Source organism: Tamandua tetradactyla, chromosome 14 (genome assembly GCF_023851605.1).
Source record: "Tamandua tetradactyla isolate mTamTet1 chromosome 14, mTamTet1.pri, whole genome shotgun sequence".
Taxonomy (NCBI): Eukaryota; Metazoa; Chordata; class Mammalia; order Pilosa; family Myrmecophagidae; genus Tamandua; species Tamandua tetradactyla.
The window spans coordinates 7,541,874-7,557,557 of record NC_135340.1 but is presented as its reverse complement, the minus strand read 5'-3'; the positions used below and the strand labels follow the sequence as shown (position 1 = coordinate 7,557,557).

At 34.1% G+C, this 15,684-nt stretch overlaps 2 protein-coding genes across 7 annotated transcripts in view; one reads left to right on the top strand and one right to left on the bottom strand.

Moving 5' to 3' along the window:
* The window catches only part of FANCM (FA complementation group M), a 101,242-nt gene extending 92,045 nt beyond the window's left edge, over positions 1 to 9,197 (top strand). For 2 of the 4 annotated variants that reach the window (XM_077126851.1, XM_077126850.1), the window contains 3 exons: positions 4,991 to 5,363; positions 7,037 to 7,328; positions 7,935 to 9,197. In XM_077126851.1, coding sequence (XP_076982966.1) covers positions 4,991 to 5,363; positions 7,037 to 7,328; positions 7,935 to 8,073 — 804 coding nt within the window. In that variant the 3' untranslated portion in view covers positions 8,074 to 9,197. Of the gene's footprint in view, positions 1 to 87; positions 4,746 to 4,990; positions 5,364 to 7,036; positions 7,329 to 7,934 lie in introns of those variants that run through there. The other 2 variants (XM_077126852.1, XM_077126853.1) reach the window with 2 other exon arrangements.
* A 670-nt stretch (positions 9,198 to 9,867) lies between these two features.
* MIS18BP1 (MIS18 binding protein 1) overlaps positions 9,868 to 15,684 on the bottom strand; it is a 75,592-nt gene continuing 69,775 nt past the window's right edge. For all 3 annotated transcript variants that reach the window (XM_077126846.1, XM_077126847.1, XM_077126848.1), the window contains exons 15-17: positions 13,988 to 14,075; positions 11,001 to 11,055; positions 9,868 to 10,829 (exon numbers count right to left, since the gene is read on the bottom strand). In XM_077126846.1, the coding sequence (XP_076982961.1) occupies positions 10,726 to 10,829; positions 11,001 to 11,055; positions 13,988 to 14,075 (247 nt within the window). In that variant the 3' untranslated portion in view covers positions 9,868 to 10,725. The remainder of the gene's footprint in view (positions 10,830 to 11,000; positions 11,056 to 13,987; positions 14,076 to 15,684) is intronic.

Here is a 15,684-nt window from a genome sequence, read left to right as displayed (position 1 = left end):
GTAATTTCGCTATAATAGAAGTTAAAGTCATAGTAATAGGAATCCCTTAACTGTAAATAATGATTCATTTCCTTTATTCCCATTCAGGAGTGAGAGCCAAAGGAAGGAAGGACAGGCAGGGAGAGAGGGAGGAAAAAAGGAAGGAAGAATGGAAGGTATAAAGTAAGGAAGATAGCAAGGGAGGAAAGAAAACAAAGATGAAAAAGGAGAACCCATCAAAGAACTATGGGAAGGTATCCAAAGTCTTAATGTATGTGAAACAGGAAATAGAGAACAGGTCAGAAGAAGTATTCAAATTGATAATGGCTGAGAGTTTCCAAAATTAATGGAAGATACCAAGGAACTTCTTAACCAGCTAAACTGCTGCAAACCAAAGATAAAATCTTGAAGGCAATCAGAATAAAAACACAAATTATGTACGGGATAAAGATAAAAATGATACCTCATCAGGTATTCAGCCAGAGGCAGAGGAATGTGGCTTCTGTAATGTGCTGCTCTAGTTTGCTAGTTGCTGGAATGCGATATATCAGAAACGGAAAGGCTTTATAAAGGGGAATTACTAAGTTGCTGGTTTGCAGTTCTAAGGCTGAACTGTCCCAATTAAAGCAAGTCTATAAAAATGTCTAAATTAAGGCACCAACAAGAGGTTACCTTCACTCAGGTAAGGCCTATGAAGTTCAGGGTTCCTCTCTCAGCTGGAAGGGCACGTGGTGAAGTCTCAGCTTTCTCTCCTGGCTTCTTGTTTTACGAAGCTCCCGGGAAGCATTTTCCTTCATCTCCAAAAGTCTCTGGCTGGTGGACTCTGCCTCCTGGTTCTGAGCGTTCTGCTGTGGCTTTCTCATGGCTCTAAAAAGGGACATTAATGGGTAGAGTAACAACTTCACGGAAGCCATCTGATCAAAAGTTACCCCCACAATTGGGTGGGTCACGTCTCCATGGGAACAATCAATGCATATTGAATGAGGATTAAAGGACATGGTTTTTTTTGGGGTCCACCACAGATTCAAACCAGCACGTTTGCTGAAAGAAAAAAATAGTGCTAACCCTAAATTCTATTCTTAGTGAAAATATCTTCCAAATATAAAGGAGAAATTAAAGATTATTTATAATCTTTGTAAAGGTAATAAAGATTAACTCAGTTTATGAGATAGAACATTACCATTTTTCTAGAATCTTGCTGTGTATTTTCTCCCAATCTTATCCTCTATTCTGTCCTCAAGAGATGACCATTATCTTTATTTCCACTATTCCCATGTATTATCATTTTAACATTTATGAATGTATCCTAATAATATTTTAGTTTTACATATTTTTATACTTTATATAAATGGAATCATAATGTATTTAATCTCTTAGTTGCTTTTTGGCCTTCAGTGTTATTATATTTTTGAGATTCTTTGTATTGATGCACAACTAGCATTCTCTTTATGTACTGCTGTACAGTATTAGATTTTATTAATGTGTTACAATTTTACTATTTTATTACAAATTAATAATCTGGACTGTTTACCCTTTTGGACTATTTTCAACAATGCCGCTGTTGCAACATTCAGTATACCTTCTTGTGGGTGGTGTGACGGTGGCTTACCAATCATGGTGGCTCAGAATTCTTGCCTGCCAAGCTGGAGACCCAGTTTTGATTCCTGGTGCCTGCCCATGCATATATATGTTTTGTTTTGTTTTGTTTTTTTGTAATTTTAAATGAAATAACTATTTTGAAAAAGCAGTTTGACGTTATCTTATGAAATCGTATTTTCATGTGATGCATGTCCTCAGCAATTCATGCCTAGATGCATACTCCACAGATTCTTGAAAATGTCACTAGGAGGCATATACATGAATGTAACAATACCGAAAACTTAGAAACAACCAAAATACCTACAGGCAGGAGAGTGGAATAAACTTAGTGTATTAACATAATGGAATGTCACCCTGTAATTGTACAATAGAAATTCTCAACAATATGGATGAATTAAAAATATATATATTATTTGACAAAACTCAATCTCAGATTACATATAGAATGACATCCTTTTCAAAGTTAAAAATAGCAAAATAAAAATAAGTGTTTTTAAGGAATAGAAATAAGACTACAGCAAAGGAAAAATAGGATTTAGGTTGATGTATCTTCCTATCTTTTTGCTTTCAACTTTTCTGTATCTTAATGTTTTATGCATTTCTTGTAAATAGTGAAATGACACAGAAAAGTTGGAAAATAAAAGGATATAAAAACATTTCAAGCAAGTATTACCTAAAACACAGCAGTGAGCTAATTTTTTAGAAATCTAGGCTGATAGGATTTGTCTTTTAACTGGGAGAAATTAGATCATTATTATTATTGTTTTACTGATATATTTGGATTTATTTTGTGCTTTCTATCTTTTCAAATCTCCTGTTCTCTTTTGGGTTGATTGACCTTTTTTCCCCTAATTTTATATTTTCCCCTTTGCTGTTTTTTCAAAGATAGTCTGTCTTTTCCTTCTCATTTCAAGAACTCTTTTATTATTCCTTAGTGTGTGTCTGTGTAAATTTAATTTGCTTGAGATAGACTGGCCATATTGATTCTGAGGAATATGGGCTTTTAAATATTCTGGAAAATTTTCAGGTATTAACTCTTCTAAAGTTGTATCTTCCTCCAGTAACTCTGTTGTCTACTTCTGAAAAAGCGGTTATATGTAAAGGTGATACTCAACCTATTTAGCTAAGACTCCAATTAATTAGAATGTATTGGCTGTGAATAAATTGGCCATAATGGTGCTTACTTCTGAACATTAGCCGGATTATATCTTCCGTGTCCTTAAAATCTATTTCATTTTTTTGTCTCTTCATCTTTATTATATTTAGATATTTTTTCATATCTATCTTTGTTTACTAATCTCTAGTCAACTGTCAGATATACTGTAATTCACTAATTTTTAAAATGTTTTATTTCTTATTTTTATATGTGTGTTCTGTTTGGTTCTTATTTTAATTATGCTTGTTCATTTTTTATATTGCCTTGTTCTTTGGTCATATTTTTAAATATCACTCATTTCATTAAATAAATATAATTTACATTCTAGGTCTCAGAATTTTAGTATATTACATTTTTATGGTCTGATTCTACTGAATGTGTTTCTATCTACTTTTTTTTGTTTGTTTCTTGCATGTGGTTTTATTTTTTTTCCTGAGAATTCACTATTTTTTGGAACTGTTTCGATGAGGATTCTTTGAGACTAACTGATAATGTGTTCCTCCAATGAGAATATTTATCTGGTTCTGCCAGTGGTCTGGAGACACTCCATACCTAAGGAGGGAGCCTTATTTTTATTTACTTACTAATTTTGTAGTTTGTTGTTGATTTAGTTGATATGTACCTTTTAATCCATTTGTTCCTCCACCCTATCTCATTTTAAATTTCTTTGCAGACCTTTTATCTCTGGATTTTTCACAGGCTGGATTTTGCTGATTGCATCCCTGTGGTGGTTAAGTTCCTCTTCTATCTTCTGTATTTTTTGTACATTAGAGGTAGAGGCTTAATCATATTCCACGTTTTAAAAAAATGTTTCTGTTTTGTTTTGCCTCAGAGTGGTAGATTCCTCCACCAGGAGATTCATAGTATATAGTTTATTTCTTTTCATTGTGCTTGAAGTTGTTAGTTTCAAAACTGAGATCCTGGGCAGGCCATGGTGGCTCAGTGGCAGAGTTCTTGCCTGCCATGTCAGAGACCCGGGTTCAATTCCCACTGCCCGCCCATGCTAAAAAACAAAAACAAAAAAACTGAGATCCATAAATTCTTTAAGGGTTTCAAAATTATATTTGTTTACCCAGTACTACAGTTTGTAGAGTAAAACAGAGTAAATCCTTGATTTCCCTCCCCTCTTTTTTTTTCATCAGTTTTTAAAATGGATTTTGTTTGTTTATTATGCATCCTCCAACAGTAAGTTTGTTTTATCTGTTTTTTAACATGAATGTGTACTTTTTTTTAGGAGGCACCATAAATAGCATTTTATTTGACTGTTCTTTGTATTTTTTTAAATGTAATTTTATTGAGATATATTCACATACCATACAATCCATCCAAAGTATATAATCATTTGGCTCACAGTATCACCACACAGTTGTGCATTCATCACCACAATCAATTTTAGGACATTCTCAACACTCCAAAAAATAAAAATATGAAAGAAAACCCAAAACATCCCATGCTCCTTGTCTCCCCTGTTGTTGATCCCTAATATTAGTGCGGTACATTTGTAACTGTTAATTAAAGAATATTAAGATATTACTGTTAAGTACAGTCCCTAGTTTGCAATAGGTACATTTTTCCCCACATACCACTCATTTATTAACTCTTTGTTGATAGTTTTATACATTTGTTGTAATTCATGAAAGACCTTCATATTTGTACCACTAATAACAGTCACCGTCCACTACGATTCACTGTGTTATACATTCCCATATTTTAACCTCTAGCTTTCCTTCTGGTAACAAACATGATTCTAAACTACCTCTTTCAACCACATTCACACACAATTCAGCACCATCAGTTATATTCACAACAGCATACTACCATCTCTTCTATCCATTTTCAAACATTTAACTTAGGTAATGTTTTGCACATACTTTTTCAATATTATCTTTCCTGTTCTTTTTATTCTTTGAGATGAACTCTAGTTTGCTGTTTGTTTTTACCAACCATTCATTTGTTTTATTCTAGGCTAAACATTACAATTTTCCTTTTTTTTTTTACCACGTATTTTCTCTCAAGTTCATTTTTAGACTTTCTTCCATTATTTCACATCCTTCTAGTCTTAGTTATTATTAATTATAACTTGGAAATATTTTTGAGTCATCAGAATAGACATGTTTTCCATCTGCATAGCCACTTTTGTCATGTTCATGGAAGAAGAGCATATCTCTCCATAAAAAGAATCAACTTAAGGTGTGAAAAAATATGGTGTTAATATGTATTTAACCTGATTGTGATTACGTTTTCCACTTTTTTCAGGTTGCTAGTGCTCTGGAAGATGCTACTACTTCAGTGGCATCTTGTTCCAATTTGAGACCACGTTTGGCTGAGGCATATACTTCTGGACTTCCACAAGAAGGAAAAAGAACCTATATTCTTGTAGATAGTCATGAAATCACTTCAGGTTCAGAAATAATTTCTTCTCTCAGAGCAATTCATGGGTTAGAAGTAGAGGTTTGTCCCCTTAATGGTTGTGATTACATTGTGAGTAACCGCATGGTTGTGGAAAGGAGGTCTCAATCTGAGATATTAAATAGTATCAATAAGAACAAGCTTATAGACCAGATTCAGCGCCTGCAGAGCATGTTTGAAAGAATTTGTATGATTGTGGAAAAGGACAGAGAAAAAACAGGTTTGTATTCAACTATGTCTTTGTTTATAGGGCTGTAAAGGATCTTGACTATTATTTAGTTCATTTTGCTTGTGAGGATGTGACGAGTTCTTAAAATATAAATACCTGACTTGCAAATGCCATTTCCTATTTATATAATGCCATGTTTTTCATTAGTTGATGCATTTATGTGCAGCTTATGAGAGTCAAATTGTAGGGTGAGAAGTTGAAGGTAAGTGGACCAATCTGAAGACTTTTTCAGGAGCTCTGAAGAGGATGAAGCTCTTAAGTAAGACAGCAGTGCAGAGGGGCGGGATTCAGATGTTGAGGAGGTGAGATTAACAGATGGTGGGAGGAGTCAAAGTTACTCTGAAGGGGTCATCTTCTTGGCTACTTGCTATTGGGCAGAGAGATAGTGGAACTTTGAAGGGGAATTCAATTTAAACATACCGAGTTTTCAGTGGTTCACTGAAATGGGTGTGTAAGGTGCATCTGGAAATGCAGGTTGTATGAGGAGTCCCTAAGATAGTGAAAAAAATAAGGGATATGCTGTTTCTATAGCTATGTTTTGGTATCTCTGCGCCTATGTGACTTTGCATTCATTTGAACTATTGACTTGCACTACTAGTGGTGATGTATAAGGATTACATGAAATCTTGCAGGTGAAAGTCATTATGGAAGAATTCAGGAATTATACAACTGTTACATAGAAGGAAAAAGAAATAGTATCGTCTCTGTAGAACATTGGTTTTGGAATTGAGCAACTTTTTATCCCTGTGATGTCACTGGTGAACCATCTGACCTTCGATATGTCATGCAGTCTTTTAGTAACTGTTTTTTTTTTTTTGTCTAGGTTTTTGTTTTTGTTTTTTTCTTTTTCTTTTGATGGGCAGGCACTGGGAATCAAACCCAGGTCTCCAGCATGGCAGACAAGAACTGCCTGCTGAGCTACCATGGCCCACCCCGTTTTTTTAATCTCAAAAAAAAAAAAAAATGAGGGCTTTAGATTAGCTAATGTTTTAGGTTCTCTCAGAGAAAAATTTCTATCATCTCAGAGCTAAAATTCTATAATTTCCTCTTTAACAACATAGCTTGTAAAGGAAATAGATTTGGAATAAAGAGGAAAGTAACATAGCAAAAGTTATAGAAAAGATGATTTGGGGATAATGAGGACTGCACAAAACATGTAGGTGGGATCTGGAAAACAAGGTGAATGGGAAGGGCAGGGAAATAGATCGGTACGTAAAAGTCAAAGATAATACAGGCAGGTTAAAATGGGGGGCGTAGGGTATTTGTTGATTTTTGAAATAAATACATTAAATACTGTTATAGCAATTCAATCCCCATTAAAAGAGCCCCTTCATCACTGCTTAGCTTTGTGAGAAATAGTACTGAAAATCTGGTCTTGGCCTTCAGTAATGAATTATCCAGGAATACAGGCTCTCTCCTGCCTATGTTCCTTCCCATGTTGATTATAGTTAAGATACTTATAAAGATAGTTCTATTTTATCTCTCAGATATTTGAGAATCACTGTAAAACTCTAGCTCAAGGATTTTTCTTATTAGTATAACGTGACACGAGTTTGCTTAATGGTTTAAATCTTAGAATTTTAATAATAGAAAGTAGTAACATCAATGAGTGTGCTTAATATTAGTTACTAAGGTTTGCATTTTTCTTAATTTGAAATATTCAGGGGAAACATCAAGGATGTTTAGGAGAACAAAGAGCTATGACAGCTTGCTGACTGCCTTAATTGGTGCTGGAATCCGAATTCTTTTCAGTTCTTGCCAAGAAGAAACCGCAGACTTGCTAAAGGAACTGTCTTTAGTGGAACAAAGAAAGGCTGTTGGTATTCATGTTCCAACAGTGATGAACAGTAGTAAATATGAGGCACTTCAGTTTTATCTAAGTATTCCCAATATAAGTTATATAACTGCATTAAATATGTGTCACCAGTTTTCATCTGTGAAGAGGATGGCTAACAGGTAAGTCTGTTTTAATAACGACTATTTTAAAATGTTATTTTTAAATGATTCTTAGATGCATATCATAGAAATTTTAATGTTTTTAAAAAATCAAGTGGAATAGTGTCAATTAAATTATTGTATTCAGTAAAGTTTTTTTTTCCTCCCAACGTGTATCAGTCCCTGCTGAACATGAGGACATTGATGGGTGAGATAAAAGCTGGCCTTGCCTGAGGGGCTCAGCGCACTGTGGGGAGATAAGACAAATGGCACACACCTGACTGTGCAGTCCTACATTTCCGGGGTTCAATTCCACAACTAGAAAATTTTTAAATTAAGTATCTCACTGATATTTTATTATATTGCTTAGAAAGGAAGATTTTAGAAAATAGGTTCATTTTAATTAAACAAAGGCTCACATAGATGTTGAAATTATTACATATGACTTTAAATAAAGGGAGCAAGTTAGTTTTTGTTGCTAAAGATATTGTTGTAGCTGAATGTAGAATGCTTAGGAAGAAATGATTTTCTTAAAGAATCTGGTGTTTGGTGATCTTAAGCAAGATAAGCATGTTAATTATATATTGCAGAAGTTCTTCTGTAATGTTTGTCTGTCTAATTTTTCAGCTCACCTCAAGAAATGTCCATGTATGCACAAATAACTCATCAGAAGGCTGAGGAGATCTATAGATATATTCACTATGAATTTGATATGCAGATGTTACCAAACGGTTTTAATCGTGGTGGACTGAAATTTGATGTATGATTGGACTGCTCAAATGTGGTTATCAAAGAACTCTCACAATACTAAATGCACTTTCACAATCATTGCTGTGGTTTATTAGTTTGAAATATGTAAATAAGAATATTTTCTAATATTATTTTGTGTAGTATACATTTTTATTTATGCAGATTATATACATTATTTTAAAAGGTTATATACATTATTTTTAAAAAAATGATTCAAGAATCATCATTTTGACTAACCACATTATGAAATAATTTTTTATTGAATAAATAAAGATTTATTAAAGATGCTGGAGGCTAGTTTGAGAGAAAAGCTAAAGTTAGAGATGTATTCTGAAATTTTTCCAAAGATTGAGGTATGATTATTGTCATTGTTAGCATAACAGATTGATGTAACTATGACTGTTGCCAACTTCATGGTCATAAACAGTTTTCCTGTATATGATCTATAGTATTATCTAGAATATTTTAAGTGTACTGAATCCAAATACAGATTGGATAAAATGTGGTCATCTTGTGTGAGAAAATTTAACTGAATATCTTTATCTTCCCAAAGATGTTCCATCCAGTTAAAGTACAGTCATATCCTACTGATATGAACTCCAAGATACTTTTAATTTTTTTGCTGTTGAAATATCAAAGTGTATATTGGCTTGAACTTGGAAAATCTTTTTAGTAGAGATGCACTATTGAGTGGAGGTTTTGACCCATTAAATTGTCTGTGATGCTATTAATATTGTGAGATAGCTCCATATTTATATTGGAAATATCTGAGGCCCTTCCAGTGAGTGTAGTGCTAAAGCAGTCTTTAAGTATGAAGATTTTTTTTTTCCATTTAGAGTCCTTTATTCTCAGTTGTCTTATTCCTTCTGTTACAGTATTGGGTGGTTGAACAAAGGTCACAGCAGAGGGTTTTCCTCACCTTAGACCCGATGGGGACTTTAGAACTCTTGTCATTCAAATTGCTTCTTTCTTTTTCCATCAGACAATAAAAGTGAGGCCCAGAAACAGGTGACCTATTCAAGACTTAGACTGGCAAATATAGAACCAGCATCTAGGAACTAGATTCAGTTCTCTTTTCATGCTATTGCACTGATAAAGAGGACAAAAAAAGGTTACTCTAATTGTGGAACGTAACTCCACACTGGCTGGCAGCACACTTGCAGCACCTCCCTCCACACACAGACACCATGGGCCCTGACTCCTCGTATGTGCCACCACTAGATAAAATAATCGATGTTACTTATCGTTTAGGTTCTTGAGCCCTTTGAGTCTTTCTTTTCCACTTTTAAGTCTGCTTTAGAAGCTTCCTTAAAAGATCTTATGTCCTTGTGAAAAAATTCGGTACCTGGAAGGCTAGAATTGGAAGGACACAGGGAATTGTGGCAAGGAGGCAGACTTTCGGGTTAGGTCAAGTCCACATTATTTCAGAATTATCTTTTTGTTTCCTCATAGGGAATTTCACCATTTTCCTAACTTTTAAAACACTGTCCACTAACTTCAAGCACATATATTATTAAACCAAATGTTGGCAATTGAAGTTCTAAAACGCTGTTTATTAGAACCACTCTGAAATATATCTATGCAAAATCTCTGTGGTGAAAATAATCATGGTTTAAAGGAGAATGATTTTGGTCCATTTGCACTTTTTTTTTAATTTAATAAATACTATGTTGTTAAACTGCTGATTATTACTAAATTCTTAACAAGAAAATATTATTTTCTACTAAACTGGGTAGTTTTTTGAGGAAACTTAAAACGGACCAGTGACAAAATGCCTATTTGTTTTCTTTCTTTAATCTACTAGCTTAAAAAAACAACCAAAAACCACACACCAATCTAGATATTATAAAAACTATCTTTATTTGAACAATCTCACTGGAGTGAAGGGATAGTTGAATGTGTACTGTAATCAGAGGGAAACTATTCTGTCAAATTTTAAAACATAATGGGAGAATAAGATAAAAGAAATTTATTTCTAAAGTAGCTGTCAGTGAAAGGAAAAGGTTTACTATGATACAAAATGTCAAGCTATGTCTGTATATGTACATAAGCTTTAAGAAATCAACAAAATTTGTTCTCTAATTCTACCTAATAAAGTACTGAAAAAAAGTACTTTTTAAAATAGAAATAGCAGTCCTAACTTTTTCAATACCAGAGCTGTCTCCTAAATCTGTAAAGAGAAGTTTAATGAAAAGGAGAAAAGGATGTCGAACAGTTTAACTAATGTGTTATTTAAACGTTGGATCAACACTGGACTGTTATTTCAGATGGTGACAAATGCTAACTTACGATTCCATGAATTCGGTAGTTGGCAGTAAAGCCCATCTTTCACTTCTCACTCAGGGTATAAAAGCTTTTTTGAATCTAGAACATAATTTCCTTAGACTAAGCATGCTTAGTGTTTATACAGGACTTTTCTATTTTTTTATATCACAAAACAGCAGTTTACATACATATATACAAGCAAACATTTTTCCTTACATTTTCAGTAAAAGTTGCAGCAATAAACATTCTAGGGGAGGAAATTTTATGTTGAATACAAACAATTGAAAGGTCCACAAGTTCCTATGAAGCTACACTACAAATAAAATACATGTACTCCAAATGAGGTTACAAATGTAATTTGCTTTATAATAAAAATCCTGTAAATTATAGTTTTTCATCTTTACTACGTAGAATCAGAGTTTGAAAAATAATGATCGTTCTCCTCTTCATCTAAAGATTCCATAGCATTAGTGAAAAGTTTCCCAATATCAGAACTGTCTCTTAAGTCTGTAAAGAGAAGTTAATAAAAAGGATTAATATATTTCTAAATTTAATTTCAATAAAATTGAAAACTATAAGGAACCAAATGGTAGTTAGTTCCACTTGAGAGCAATTACTTTTAGTACCATAGTACTATAATAGGAGGGAAGTACAAAAGAAAAATATAAGTATTATTACCCTTGCTAAATGAGGTTTCTCTTCTTGATGTCGGGGTTGAAAAATCCGTTTCAACCTAAAGAGAATATATACATATTCATTATTACATCGTACCTCCTGTGAAGCCTGTCTTAGTCCTAGGCAAAATTAAGTATGCTTTTTCCCGAGAGTACTATGAACATATGCCTAAAATAATACCTGAACACATCTGTTACCTGTGAAATGTCTACTTCCCTTTTAGGTGAAGTTAATCCAGGGCAAGAACTGTGAGGTAATTGACTCCCACTGCTGGCAAACATAATATTTAATTAGGAAATACTACATACTAATGCTCCAGTGGTGTATGGATAATCCATGGGCCTCTGAAAGTTGCCAAAATGTACAAAGTACTTTAAGTCATAATTTATCATGATTACCATAATAACTGGTTGTAGGTAAAAATCTGTTTGAAAAACATTGCACTCTGCACATATTTAATTCTCTATAGTTTGTCAGTGAGCTAAACCACTAATATCATGACCCCTATCACCATACCACAAACATGAGATTAGAATGGTTAAGTAGTTTGCCCAGCATACCCTAGTATGGGGAGCCAGATTGTGAGTCAGAACTTTGAATACTAAATCCTTTACTTTCCATCATAATACATTGGCCCCAAAGTATGTAACTATGAACAAAATGGACTAAATCACAAAGATATAGTATGGTACACTGCTCAAGTTATAAAGCACTAAGAAAAACAAAAGTAGTTAAGATGACCCCAGAACTGTAGAGAAATGAAAGGCTTTAAAAGGAAGAGCCCTTACATCCACATCAACCTTTCACAGAGAAGAGACTCGAGGATGAGGTCTTCCTACTCAGTGGTCCATGGATCAGCAGCGTATTATTTGGAGCTTGTTAAAAATGAAGAATTTCAGATCTACTGGATCAGAATCTGGATTTTTAACAAGATCCCCCAGGTGACTTCTATGTACAAGTGTGAGGAGCACTGTATTGGGAACAACCCATCTTCTTACTGACAGGAACTAAGCTCAAGCTTCTTGACTCCCATTCCAAGGCTTTTTCACAAATTATGATTCTGGGTCCTTTGTAGTAAACCAGAATTTCATTCTAATAAGAATGTGGGAATAGAAAAAGAGAATTTTAAGAAATAGAGAGAGTCTGCTTTCTTCTTCAGTTATAAGGAACTGATTTTAAACTAAACTAAGGCCCCCAGAGTGGTATTATACTCTGGCCAGTCTGCAATATAAACATTTCAAAATGGGTGCAGGAAGAAGAGATGGCTATAACCTGGTCTGAAGGAATGCCTTTAGCAGGGGCATAAGGCTCACCCAAATTATTTTTTAAGATTAGGCATTCTCTTTGAGATAATTTACTCGAGATGAATTTGCTTTTCTAGAATTCTAGCACTTTTATCTGCATGCTATTCAAATTAAAATAAATTATAAATTTCAAAATTAATTCAAGGGGATAAAGGATAATCTTTTCTCAAAGGGATACTATAGTTCACTTTATTAAGACAAGTTTGAGTTGAATGTGTTGCTGTAATTGGATTTTAAATATTGGAATGTGAAAAGAATTGCTGAATTTGAAAAACATTTCAAACCATTTTAATCTGCATGGCATTTGATGAAATTTCTTATACTATGAAAACTATGACTCAAGTTTAGATTATTCCGTAGTCAATGAACAGCTACTATGCTTTTGTCTTGTCTGAAATGTCCTCCCCTGACCTGTATTCTACCTTATCACCAAATGAAAACTTTTACCCAGTCCTCACTGCTCAAATGCTGCCTTCTGTGAATTGCCATGAGAACTCTGATCCTCTGGTTCTAGTGCTCCCATACTTATTTTTTAATCTTATTTTTTTAAATACAGAAAAACGCAAACATTCCTATTTTGATCATTCTGTTCTACATATATAATCAGTAATTCACAATATCATCACATAGTTGCATACTCATCATCATGGTCATTCCTTGGAACATTTGCATCTATTCAGAAAAAGAAATAAAAAGAAAACAAAAAAAATTCATACATACCATACCCCTTACCCCTCCCTTTCATTGATCACTAGTATTTCAAACTAAATTTAACATTTGTTCCCCCTATTCTTTATTTTTATTCCATATGTTCTACTCATCTGTTGACAAGGTAGATAAAAGGAGCATCAGACACAAGGTTTTCACAATCACACAGTCACATTGTGAAAGCTATATCATTATAAATCATCTTCAAGAAAACATGGCTACTGGAACACAGCTCTACATTTTCAGGCAGTTCCCTCCAGCCTCTCCACTACATCTTGAATAACAAGGTGATTTCTACTTAATGCATAAGAATAACCTCCAGGATAACCTCTCGACTCTGGAATCTCTCAGCCGTTGACACTTTGTCTCATTTCACTCTTACCCCTTTGGTCGAGAGGGTTTCCTCAATCCCTTGATGCAGAGTCTCAGCTCATTCTAGGATTTCTGTCCCACGTTGTCAGGAAGGTCCACACCCCTGGGAGTCATGTCCCATACAGACGGGGAGGGTGGTGAGTTTGTTGTGTTGGCTGGAGAGAGGCCACATCTGAGCAACAGAAGAGGCTCTCTTGGGGTTGACCCTTAGGCCTAATTTTAAGTAGGCTTGACTTATCCTTTCTGGGGTTAAGTTTCATATGAACAAACCCCAAGACTGGGGGCTCAGCCTATAGCTTTGGTTGTCCACACAGCTTGTGAGAATATCAAGAATTCAACTTGGGGAAGTTGAATTTTCCCCCGTTCTCACCATTCCCTAAAGGGGACTTTGTAAATACTTTTCCACTCACTGATCAAATCACTTTGGCTCCCATACTTATTAACTTAATTCACTAGTTGTGTCACATTATACTTTATTTGTATTAGATTGTAAGCACCTTGAGGATGGGGACTATTATATAACTTATAATTCCAACAGTTTATTATATATTATAGTCATTCAATAGATAAGTGTTGAATAAATGGACTAACAATAAAAATACCTACCGTTTTTTTCTTGATGTTGCCCCAGACAATGCCACCATTACTTTTATGATGTTTTTGGATACGAAAAACATACTTATCACATTCATCCCTGTTTGGATACAAGATAAAGTCAACATTTTCTCTCCTACGTTTAAAAAGACAATAGTGTGCCTATAGAGAATAAAATGCTTTACTCAAATATTTTAAATGAAACACTGAATAAAAACAGTCTAGGAAACTATAGCCAAGGATGTACTGCTCATCATCTGTGCTCTTTCCAATGTCCATCTTGCTGCCTTCTTTTCCAAAACTCTCCCTGAGACCATTTGTCCCTGGACTCCGTTTTGCTACACCTTTCACTTCCTCCTGTTCACTTCCTTCTTTTTCCTGATTAGATATCAGTTGATCACTTTAAGTTAATGCCTGGTGATAAAAACCTTCAATTAATTTATAGCTTCCAACTGTGTTTGGTTCTTCAATTCAGTTCAGCCATCTGCAAGAAGTATGTAACTATACTTCTTGCATTCCCTATACAAACCGTGGAGACTTTTTTCATCTCTCTTACCTTTTTTCTTCCCCTTCATTCTTTTTTTTTTTTTTTAACTTTTTACATATGTTTTAATTTAAGAAGACAAACAATATACTTAGAACCACCAACAGTGGATATTAGTTTAACCATAAGCATATTTAAAGTATCCACATAATCATTGTAAAGCCCATGTTGCGCACTAAGTTTCATAAGCCAATTTAAAATTAAGGCAACAAGGAAAAAATCTACATATTCGGATAGGAAAGTTCTTAAATTCTAAGTATTAAAACCCCTTCATTCTTAATAAATAGACTTGACTCATAATCTAAGGAGCAAAATTGAAAGTCAACTGTCCTATAAACCCTTGTCCTATTTATGAAAGCAAATCCCAGCTGAATACCAATTCCCATCCTCTTATAGTTCCAAGATTTTATTTGACAAGTTGTCCTTTTTCCTTGATGATGATTTGGGAGCAATATAGAAATCTGTAGATGTGTAATTGTATTAAGATATTAATTTGAATCATAAACAATGAAAAGGTGGTTTGCTATATGTGAGTAAGATATTCAGGATCAGTGGCCTCATGAATCTTTGTTGTCCTGTACAAACTGATACTTTTGAAGTTAAAAAAAAAAAACCTATTCATTATAAAACGTAAGCCAACTCTTAGAGCTGCTAAAGTCAAGAGACAGTGAAGAGGCCTAGGAAATAAATTTATTATTAAAATAGGGAAAAAGTTTTAGGAAGTATAAAGAATGGTTTCTCAAATTTGGTTGTGGTTGAGATTCATGATATAAACAAATCCATCATGAGTGCTATAAGGCACATTTATAAACTAATATAATAAGTAATATAAACTAACAGAACCTTCTATCCCACCCTCCCAAAAGGAACACACATCAGCTGTAATTCTAAAACCTTGAGATAAGCCAGTCTTTCTGGTGATCCAGACTATGCTGGTTTGAAAGGATTTATGTACCCTAGAAAAGCCATGTTTTCATCCTAATGAATCTTGTGGGAGCAATGGTTTCTTCTAATCCCTAGTCAGTACTATAGGTTGGAAACTTGATTAACTCCACAGAGCTGTGACTCAACTGCGGGTTCTAAGCTTGATTAGATGGAGGCATATCTCCACCCAATCTATGTGGGTTGTTGATTAGTTTACTGGAATCCTATAAAAGAGAAGACA